The following is a 12,054-nucleotide window of genomic DNA, read 5'->3' as shown; positions in this document are numbered from 1 at the left end:
CCTTGTAGAAACTCCCAGACTTTATGAGGGATTTTCTTGGAGTCTCCCTTAGACTTGACTTAGGGAGGCAGTAGTATTGGTGAGGAAACACCCTTACCTGTCCTTCTGGTATTCCCTTTTAGCACAAAAACTGCACTGTCCTGGCTGGGCTGCCGACGCCTGTAATCCAAGCTCCCTCCTTAGAAGGCCAAGGTGGGGAGATTGCTTGATGCCAGGAGTTCAAGACCAGCCTGGCCAACATAGAGAGATTTCTTTTCTACCAAAAAAAAAAAAAAAAAAGATAGCTGGGCATGGTAACATGCACCTCTAGTCCTTGCTCCTCTACCCAGGAGGCTGAGGTGGGAGCATTGCATGAGCTCAGGAGTTTGAGGATGCAGTGAGATATAATGCACCACTACACTGCAGCCTGGGAAACAGGGTGAGACTCTGTCTCTAAAAAATAACAACAATGACAAAAACAAAACAGAAACCTTGCACTCCCTGACCTCATGGCTCTCTCGCTATCTGTCTCCCCAGGTCTACCTCTGTTACAGATTACGGAAGTAGAGGGCTAGGTGGTTGGGAACAGGTAGGGTCCTGATGCCTCCTAGTAGGCCCTGGAAGGAAAAGTTTGGCTACAATTTTCTGTAAACTCTTTTCAGAACATGGATGCTTGGGGTCCTTGTCCTCATCTTTGTTTGAGTTTTAAGTATACTGCTGAGAACAGGAGCTGCCCCTTAACTGAGTGTCTCTTAGAGGTCCAGAACAAGTGAGTTTCTACTGAATAAAAGACTTCCTTTAAATTTATCTTTGAACAGAAGCAGATTTTTGATGAGAGACTACTTTTATATTCCCTGATTTGAAAATCAAAAAACAAAACAATACAAAACTCCAGCAGGGAGGAAATTTTTGTGTTCTTTTATCTTCATTGATTTGATACCACAACATAAAGCTCAGTGTTCTGTGAAGAGACTTCCAAGGTCAGGCCCCCGACAGCTTTGCGGCTTAAATAAGAGACCCCTGGAGGTTGCCATAGGTGAAAAGGTGACTTGCTTTTTGTTTGGGGTTGTTTACTATTGGTGTAAGTACTGACAGTAAGAAAGGGAACGACAGGAGATCTGTTTGCAGAGTTACACATTTGTCACATGTAATTGGTGCTGTTAAATGTGGCATCTGAGCATTGCCTACCCCATCACATCCTCACAGCCAGCTTCGCAGGACATAATAGAACATTCAAATAGCCCTGAGTGAAAACTGTTATGGGAAAGGTAGAAAAAAAATAGTAAAAACTTCCAGACATCTACAAATATTTTTAAAAGGAAGTTCTCTGACTCATTTGCACTGTGATCTTTCCTTTGTTGGTCCCCACAGTCTTGACTTCAATGCTTGTAATTAGGCCTCCATCACGACTCTGAGAAATCATGTCTTCTGTTTATAAACAGCGAAGAGCAATTTTGAAATGTTCCCATTGTGGGAACAGGATAAACATTTTGTGACAGAAGCTGTCTTAATCTTTGTTCTCTTCAGGCTTTTTAGTTACCATGGATAATTTACTAGCTGAATTCGTTTTTTATTTAGTTAATAGCACCCTCTGGTTTTTCTAAAGGCTTGTTTCTTCAAAAATTCAGTAAATGTTGCCAGAATAAATGAAACTGGCCATTTCGCTACCATGCTTATAACAAACATAAATCCACAGTCATCTGACAGGTATGTGGTGACTAGAACTATAAAAAGTGATATTCAGTCTGGAACAATAACAAAAAAAAAAGATACCAACACATTACCACATTACCCAACAGACATTGATTGGCAATCTTATCTATAGCTCAAGTTTAAACAAAATGATGGCATGAGTTTCCAGTTTTATCAGGATCTCTGTTTTTCCCACACATTTGTGCCTTTCAAAGGTCAGAAGTGAAGTAAGATTTTGGGTGGTCAAGAAAATCAGATTTAATGTCTCCTCCTTGATCTCCAGAGGAATTGTAATATATCAGCATTGTGAGTTTTGCTTAGAGGTCATCTAGTCTAAACTTACAGTTGAAGTTTCATCTCCTTTAACCCATCGGACGAGAACAGAGTCTGCTCAGCTATGAAGGAAGTCGAAATAAAATGTTGACTTGTACTGAGCTCATAACTTCTTCTTTATACCTCCTTCCCAAAGCCTTTCTTCCTCTATGTAAATCCTCACAAAATATTTGAATTTCGCTATTTCGATGACTGTTAATAATCACATTTGACTTTCTAGTTTAGTAGCAGCAGGTATAAAGATAATAAAGTTTATCTGTCAGACATAATGAAATATAAATGCTCTGGTTAGCAAGTACTTTAAACTATATCTTATTTCATGATACATACAAATCTGAAAGCAACCGAATTACAAATTCATTAAGTTGGAATGAACTTTAGAGATTACGTACATCAGTCTCCACTCACTGCTAGAATTTCTCTGGCTTAAAGACAGCCTCTGGATTGGAATCTCTATGTCACAGGGTAATCCATTCCAGTTTTAGAGCAACTCTAATTGCCAGAATATTCTTCCTTACATTTGGCAAGAAGCTGCCTTTCTATGCTTTTCTTATCAAAGATCCAATTTCTGCTTTGTGGGGCAGACCAGAGCAAGTCTGTGCCCTCTTGTACAGGGCAGTTTTTCATCTCTCATGGCAGCGATTGTGATGACTGCTTTTGGTAAAATTGTCACAATCCTAATAGGAAGAAGCAATCGTTGGCAATTTATGCAGTTAGGATAAAATCATACTTTGTAAAAGCCATGTAATCCAAACCTCTGTTTTTTGAAGTGAACGGAAACCTAGAGAGGCTAAGCTAAGATTCTAAAGCTGATTGCTCGTTGAGTTGAGCCTGGCCGCTTGATCACCTAACGTAGACTAGCTCTTATCACTATGCCTTCTGGTGAAAAATTAACTTGAAATGCATTTGTTAAATCAATGATTGCATGCACATATCTAATATCTGGGAATTGGCAGTGTCAAGCAAGACAAAACAAATAAGCAACATTGTACTGAGCTCATAACTTCTTCTTTATACCTCCTTCCCAAAGTCCTCATTCTGTCCTCTGAAGCACATAACTCTGTGCCTTGTAAACTCTCAAGAATAAGAAAATGTTGTCCAAGTGCACTGCATTTAGGAGATTCTGATCCAGTCGTGCTTTCTTCAATAACTGGTGGCATCACACTCTTGTTTACGCTGCCTCTTTGGGCCTTAGTTTTCTCATGCAGGCTGTGGTTGTCTATTGAATTCTGAGTCTGTAGCCAGGTTAGTAGGAGAAAGCACCATAGGTGTGGAAAAAAATGTGTGCCAAGCATTTTTTCGCACTGGATATTTTAAATTCTAAGTTTCCCACCAGCTCTAAAATGCAGTGCAGGCATCATATCTTACTTAGTTCTGATATACTCCTTTCTCCAATATGGAGGTAGTAAATATTATTATCATTTTCCCAATTATGTCCCAATTCTATCTGACCTCTCATGAGAGATTTATTTATGAAAGATGACTAAAAGGGGAAACTAGGATGTAAATGCCGAATTTAGAATAAAGCAGTTGTCTACAGCCAACTTTAAAAATACACTATAATTAATTTATCTGAAATCAGCTCTCATGTGAGTTATAAATTTGAATATAACAAAATATAAAAACAAAACTTTATCAATAATTTTAAATAGTCATTGTTTATTTTCACTAATTAATGATAGGACATCATGTCTACCATGCTTTTATTTCATTCAACATTTTATTATGAAAAATTTCAAACATACAGAAAATGTAAAAAATGTATAGTTACTCATATATTACCTGTAATCAATGTATTACCATAATATTTTTAATTATTTTTTCTATCACTGTATTCATTCCTCAATATCAATTTTGTAATTTTGGCTACATTCAAATTAAGTTATAACACTAACTTTTTGGAGTTGAGTGCAGAGATATAAAATGTTAAAACGCATACAGTCATGTAATAACCACCACAGGAGGCAGCAAACTATGGCCCTGATATCAGATTGTTTGCCAGTTTTTTTAATAGTTTCATTGGAACACATTCATGCCCATTTATTGCAAAGCCTAAATTATTTGTTCCCTGGCCCTTTACAGAAAAGTAGTTATAAATTTTTATAAATGCCCTTGATCAAATTAATAAATTTCCCTTTTATTCATACTTTACTGAAAGTTTTTATCATGAATGCATGTTAAATTTTGTCAAATGCTTATACTGCATCTATTGAAATGATCACATTTTTTCAAAAAGCTGTTGATGGGATAAATTATGCTGATTGATTTTTAAATATTGAAACAACCTTTCATTACCTGGAAAAACATTACTTGGTCATGATTTATTATTATTTTTATATATTGCTAACTTTTATTCACTACTATTTATTGAGGATTTTTGTGCATATTTATAAGGGCTATTGGTGTGTAGTTTTAAAGAGTTTTGTCTGATTGTTTATCAGTGTAATACTTGCCTCTTAAATGTTTCTTACTGTTGTTATCTTTGCAAGAGTTTGATTAGCACTAGTATTATTTTTTCTTGAAATGTTTGGGTGAATGCACCATGAAATCAACTGGACCTGAGTTTTTTTGTTGTTGGAAGGATATTAACTACCAGTTCATTTCCTTTAATAACTATAGGACTATTCAGGTTGCTTTATGTCCTCTTGAGTGAGTTTTAAAGTTTATGTCTCAGGGAAAAAAGCTCATTTAAGTTGTGAAATGTATGAGCATCCAGTTATTCATTCTAGTTGCTTATTATTCTTATAATATCTATAAGATCTATATTGATGTTCCTTCTTTAATTTCTGATATTGATTATTTATATCATCTTTTTTTGTTAATCATTCTGGCTAGCGTTTTATCAATTTTATTGACCACTTAAGAAAACTAGATTTTGTTTTCATTGATTTATCTTTCATTTTATGTTTCAGATTTTATTGATTTTTGTTACCTTTGTTATTTTCTTCTTTCTGCTTGTTTTGGTTTAAACTTGCTCTTCTTTTTATACTGTCTTAATTGAAGGTGAAATCACTGAGTTGAACCCCTCATTCTTTTTTGATAAAGCATTCAGAGCTATATATTTCCTCTAAGCACTATTCTAGATGCCTCACAAAGAGTTTTTGGTTGTATCTTCATTTTCAATCATTTCAAAATATTTTTAACTCTTCTCATGTATTCCTATTTGAGCCGAAAGATAATAGAACTGTATTGTTTAGTTGAAAAATATTTGGGGATTTTCTAGGTACATTTAATTATTGATTGGTTGTTTATTTGTGTTGTAGTCATAGAACTTACTTAGTATGATTTCAACCTAAATAAATGTGCTGAGGTTTGTTTCATGGTCCACACTATGGTCTATCTTGGTGAATGTTCCATGTGCACAAGAAAGAAATGTGTATTCTGCTGTTCTCACGTTGTTGATAGTGTTGTTCAGGTCTTCCATATCATTACTAAATTTCTGTCTACTGGTTCTGTTGGTTACAGAGAGAGGAATGCTGAAACCTCCAATTATAATTCTACTTTTCTTTGTTTCTTGTTTCAGTTTTAATAGTTATGGCATCTTGTATTATAGGGTTCTTTTGTTAACTGCAAGCACACATAGAATTTTTATATCTTCTCAGCAAATTCGCCTCTTTATCTTTATGTTATATCCCTCTATATACCTAGTAACATTGCTTCTTCTGAAATACATCTACTTTTATATTAATGTAGCCACGGGAGCTTTCTTTTAATTATTGTTTTATGTTATATTTTTATTTTTCCTTTACTTCTATGGATGAATTGTGATAGAGTTGTGCCTGTACTTTTTTTGTATATGATCATCTCTTTATTTTCATTAGTGTGTTTAGATCATACATTTCATTGAGTATAATTATGATATGGGTAAACTGGAAACCTACCCCCATTGCTATCTGTTCTTCGTTGCGTTTTTCCTTTTATGCCTGTTATTGGATTAAATATTTGTATAACCCTAATTATTTACATGTATAGCTCTGTACTCATATATTTTAAAATATTTAAAAGGATGCCATAGTATTTACAATATAAAATATTAATTTATTACATTCTAACTTCAAAAATATTATTCTGCTTTACGTGTAGTATAAGAACCTTATGACGGGAGGCTTGTCATTCTCATCTTCTGTGCTAATGTCATTATACCTTTTACTTTTACCTATGTTGACAATTACAATATATTGCTACAGTTTTTACTTAGGCAGTCAATTATATGTTAGAAAACTTTTAAATAAAAATAAATATATGTATTTTATATGTATAACATATATATATATATACACACACACATTTCTGGACATAAATCTTCATTTTTAAAAATAAATCTAACTTTCTGTCCAATATTATACACCTTCTGCCTTAAAAATATCCTTTTAGTATGTCTTTTAGTGTAGATCTGACAGGAATAAATTGTCTCAGATTTTGATTGAAGAAAAAGTCTTTAGTAAGTATTTCTTAGAGCTATTTGTGTTGTATATAGAATCCTGGGTTAACTCTTATTCTTTTTCTTTCAGCACTTTAAAGATGTTACTCCAGGCCGGGCGCGGTGGCTCCTGCCTGTAATCCCAGCACTTTGGGAGGCCGAGGCGGGCGGATCACGAGGTTAGGAGATCGAGACCATCCTGGCCAACATGATGACACCCCGTCTCTACTAAAATACAAAAAATTAGCCGGATGGGGTAGTGCGTGCCTGTAGTCCCAGCTACTAGGGAGGCTGAGGCAGGGAAATCGCTTTAACCCAGGAGGCGGAGATTGTAGTGGGCGGAGATCGCGCTACTGCACTCCAGCCTGGCAACAAAGTGAGACTCCAACTAAAAAAAAAAAAAAGATGTTACTCCATTGCCTTGTATATATTTTTTACACCCAGAAGTTTGCTGTCAGTCTTACTTTTCTTCCTTTGTATGCAAAATGTCTCTCTTTTTTCCTTTTTTTTTTTTTTCTTGGCTGCTTTCGGTATTTTTTCTTTATCTTTTGTTTTTGACGGTTTGAATATGATGCATCACGGTTTGGTGTGTGTGGGTACGTATGTGAACGTGTGTTTTGGAAAGTTATTCATTCCACCTATGCAGAAGACTAGCCACAGACGTACACAGCCTTTATGCCTGAAAGTGTACATGCCTCTTCTCTTCTATGTTAGTGTAGAGGTTTGAGGCAATAAGTCAGGAGCTGAGTTGGGTTTGGGTTTTGTTGTTGCTACCGTCAGTTTCAGTGCATCATATGCCACAGCTTAGGGTGGAAAAGAAGATTATTCTCAGTGTTCCTTCTCCACCTACAGCTTTTGATCTTCCCTGTACATCTATGCCTCAGAGGCCCTTCCTCCAGTGGTTGTCAATTGCTGATTGTTCCCTGGTGTTTGTTGGCCTCGTGATGGAGGGCAGGAAAACTCTCTGATGTCCTCATCCAGGGTCAGACTTAGGCAGGCCTATATCTGACTGCTAGGGATGGAACTTTCTCCATGATCGATGCCCTCCTTTTCATGGCAAACATGGCAGCTTATGTACAGGAAAGTTTTTCCTGTCCCTGCTCTAATGGTATCGCTGTAAACCTGAGGCTCAGGAGTGCTTTCTGTCTCTTCCACAAGGCTAAAGTGTTTTGCTCCTTAGGTGAGAGGAGCCTGGAGAGGACGCTGTGCCTCTCCCACAGAAGCAGCCTCTTTTCTCCCCAGGCTTGAACTATAATATTTCTCTTGAGCTGTGGATAGGGTCCATGAAGAAGAGCATGCAAGAGGGTAGAAATTTTCCTTGTAACTGTGGCTCCCAGGGATTCTAGTCTCTCCTGCTACCTCACAGTCAGCCTAGTCTCTTGGATGGTGCCAGTGTCTCTTCCTTGCATACTCTGCCGCAGGTGAGCTAAGTCTCACAACATGGTTGCTTTAGAGGAACGTGCACATATTTTAAAGTTTAGATTCCTTGATTTCTCGTCTCTCTGATGCATGCTTGGAAAATTATGATTTTTATAGTTAATTTCACTTTTTCTTGAGTCAGTGTAGGGATAATACTTGTCCAACTTTCTACATCCTAGGAAGATCTTCAACTCTAAATTTCATGTTTCAGAATATTATCCTAAAAAATTCTCACTGTTTGCTTGTGTTAATGTAGTTATGACATCATATTTACCCTTTTAATATTTACTGAATCTAGATATTTTGATATCTCTCTCATCATTAGGCTCTAAATACGAAATTATAAAATTTTAATAAGATAATGGAAATAAAATAATAACCTACACTAATATTTTGTAAGTACTTCATAGAACTTGAAAATAAAGCATTTCCTATTAAAAATTAAAAATACATTTTTTCTGGATATAAAGTATTTTAATGAATTATCATGAATGCTATAACCATCATTTCTCAAGATTGAAGTCCAGTCTCTGAAGGCACTAACTGCTTAAAGAAACACAAGATACTCCACTAATTGTCTGAAACCAGTTATGGTTGCTAGATACACTGATTTTCATGATCTTTGAGTAATTTTGACTTGGGAGAAAAATATATGTCAAGACATTTGCTTTTAAGAAAATGTTATTTTCCAAGGGAAATATATAGTTATAAAGGAGCTACAGTATAATTCAAAAACTACTTATCCTTATGAATTTATCAAATGGATAAAAGAAAGTGAGGCTGTCCTAACAACATCTTCCAGAATTAGCTTAGTATCTGAAAGTCTTAAAGTATGGCTGGGACTCAGTGTTATTACCTGTAAAACATAGATGTTGCATCTAGTGTAACAATGTGGTCTCTTGTAGCTTCGAGATTTATAATTGTTAAATTGTATATTACTTTTTTAGTGATTCTATTGAAATCATACTTACAATGAATCTTTCTATAATTGCAGGCTTCATATGGGGAGAAATTAAACAGATGTGGGATGGCGGACTTCAGGACTACATCCATGATTGGTGGAATCTAATGGACTTTGTAATGAACTCCTTATATTTAGCAACAATCTCCTTGAAAATTGTTGCATTTGTAAAGGTAACTATTATTTATGTTGTTGGTAAAGCATATGTTCTGATTATTAATGATATACTTTCAACTGATATTAATTTTATTAATAAAGTTACCTAGAGCTTTTTCTGGATGTCGTATTCATCAGCTCATGGTTTTATTGATAGATATATAGGGATAAAAATACATAAATAAATGCATAACCTGTAATCACAAAACAAGTTTTTATAATTAGAAGTTATCACCCAATTCCCTTGCATCTACTAAGTAGAATGATGTCTCAAAATTATTCACAGTAACTGCTCTAGTTTCTAATCCTTTCTATTTCTAATGAAATTCTGCTTCAAACACTGTTTAAATTTTGGCAACCCAAATCTATTTTCTTCAGTTATAACTAATAGATAAAATTTCATAGACAGATCAAAATATTACTCTTTCAAAGCATTGAAATTATTATTTCAGTATAAACTAATACAATTTGATATAATTAGAGCAGAATATAATTTCTTTCTCCTCATCCCATTCAACATGACAGTGCCTGAAATCTCGCACACTCATTACTCCCCCAGATTTTCTACACCATCAATCTTATCCCAACCTCATAATTTGCATAAAACATTTTTGTTCTGTCATGAAAATTGGGATTATTTTGTACTTTGTTGGGTTTCTTTCAACCCAGAGGATTATCTTCTCTCCTTCACTGATTTTCCTTTTCCCCCTTTCCTTTTCTCTTTAAAAAATAAAAGTTTCAAAATAACTAGTTAATTGGTAAAAAAAATAAAGAATATCTAATTGGGTGTGACATAAATAATGCATTCAATTTAATAATCTGAACTAGAAAATTCTAACATGTAGATAAACTTTTATTCATTTAGCCTAGTTCTTAAAATAATGCCTTCTGCTTCTGTGGGCAACCTTCAGGTATGACAGAAGCAAAACTGTCTGAAGTTGGATGCAGCCATAGAAAAGGATGAGTTCATGTCCTTTGTAGGGACATGGATGAAGCTGGAAACCATCATTCTGAGCAAACTATTGCAAGGACAGAAAACCAAACACCGCATGTTCTCACTCATAGGTGGGAATTGAACAATGAGAACACGTGGACACAGGGTGGGGAACATCACACACTGGGGCCTGTCGCGGGGTTGGGGGAGGGGGGAGGGATAGCATTAGGAGATATACCTAATGTAAATGACGAGTTAACGGGTGCAGCACACCAACACAGCACATGTATACCTATGTAACAAACCTGCACGTTGTGCACATGTACCCTAGAACTTAAAGTATAATAATAAAAAAAATTGTCTGAAGTTGGAAAGGCCATAGTTTTCTGTTAAAATGCTACCAGTGCTCACTGAAATACTAGGGGAAAGCAATTTCTATCAATTTTATGGAAAGCAAGTATATTTCAAAATGAAAACATAATTTGGTAATTTTATTAATGCATTGAGGTTAATGACCTTGAAAAGTTTAAGACAGCAGAAGGTACTCTTTTAACCAAAGGAGATTATGCATTTCTGTAAGAGGTAGGGAGTCTGTGATTAAGCGCCTAGCTCTCCAGTCCCCTTCTTCTGTCATGATTCTTAGATGTATACATAAAATTGTTTAGACCTACTTCTAAAAGTAATATATGTAGTTTTTTGTGGTTTTGTGCTGTCATGAAATTCTGGGATTATATCACAATACCAGTTCTTCTCAAATTTCTAGGTGGATAGGAATCATAAGGAGGGCTTGCTAAAACTCAGGTTCATTTTCTCCATCACCAGATTTAAGTTACATGTACTAAGACAAAGTCCAAATTTGCATTTCTAACAAACTCCCAGTTGATACTGATACAGTTGATCTAAGGAAGACACTGTGAAGAACATTGCATTGTATAGACCTGTTCTACAGCTCAGAGAACTATGAGATTGGATCCCAAAGAAACTGCTGTTATACATTTATTTAGACAATATTTAAACTAAGCTATATCATGTTTGTATTTGTTACATTTGTGTGATGTTTATGTATAGTACATGTATTTTTTCATATATAAGAACCCTGGTATGTAGTGAGTATGCTTACATAGATTAATGGATATTTGTGGATGTTTTGCCTCAAGACTTTTAGATGTGGGATTTTAATTTAGTTAAAAAGTTGTAAATTCTACACTGGCAAAATCTATTTTACCATTAAAATCTAAACATTGTTCTTTATGTTTAGAATTAAACTCACTCACCCCAGTGATGAAAAGGAGGGGGCAGAGGGAGAAACGGTATGTGGAGCAGTACACAGTAATTACTGCAGATGAAGACGACCTAAGGAATGTGAAGTCTTCAAAAAATACATAGTTTGTTAATATATGGTCATAGGAGTTCAGCTACAATTGGAAATATAAACTACAACATGTCCTTTCTGAAGGATTTGCATTTAGCACAATGTATGTTTTTGAGTTGGGTTCATGTATTCATTGGCATGCACTGTGGAGTCACATTTTTGGTGCTCCTTTCCTCCATCACTTACTAGTTGGGTGACCTTGAGCCTGTTTCTTCACCTCTATTTGTCTCATCCATAAAATAAGAAAAATAATAATTTCTACCTTATGCTGTTGGCATGAGAAGTAAATGAGTTGATGTATGTAAAGTGCCTATTACAGAATAAGCACACTAAATTAGTTTTTTCTTTTTTTTTTTTACTATTGTCTTTGCTTTCTTCCTCATGTACTATGAGTCTACTAGACTTGCCTTTTGTAAGATCTTTAATGTGTCTCCTCATTTGCTTTATTTTAGTTTTAAAAGAGTTTGAGCTCTAGGTCCACACTTGCCTTCACCATGTTCAATCTGTATGGTATGGGGCAAGTTATTGAATGTAGGTCTCAATTTTATTATCTGCAAGTTGATGATAATAATCAAAAGAGTACTCACTGTGGGGGCCTGTGATGTCACTCTGATTTTCTGATTTGTCCTTCCTTACCTTATGTTTGTTCTATCATTCAATTTTTTTCAGGCGAATTTGTAATAACTTATAAATTATTATTTTAAGAACAGGTAGGTAATTTGCATGAAAAAAATAAAGTCTGATGTAGATAAAGCAAACAGCTATTATGTGAATCAAGAAGCTAATCA

General features: G+C 35.1%; 1 protein-coding gene across 7 annotated transcripts in view; it reads left to right on the top strand.

The window, feature by feature from the left end:
• TRPC4 (transient receptor potential cation channel subfamily C member 4) overlaps nucleotides 1–12,054 on the top strand; it is a 228,386-nt gene that overhangs the window by 181,928 nt on the left and 34,404 nt on the right. For all 7 annotated transcript variants that reach the window (XM_509635.6, XM_009426907.5, XM_009426911.4 and 4 more), the window contains one exon: nucleotides 8,838–8,977. In XM_509635.6, coding sequence (XP_509635.2) covers nucleotides 8,838–8,977 — 140 coding nt within the window. The remainder of the gene's footprint in view (nucleotides 1–8,837; nucleotides 8,978–12,054) is intronic.

The sequence above is a fragment of the Pan troglodytes genome, chromosome 14 (assembly GCF_028858775.2).
Source record: "Pan troglodytes isolate AG18354 chromosome 14, NHGRI_mPanTro3-v2.0_pri, whole genome shotgun sequence".
In the NCBI taxonomy this organism is placed as follows: Eukaryota; Metazoa; Chordata; class Mammalia; order Primates; family Hominidae; genus Pan; species Pan troglodytes.
Note: the sequence above shows the minus strand (reverse complement) of the source record. Positions and strands in the feature narration are given on the sequence as shown.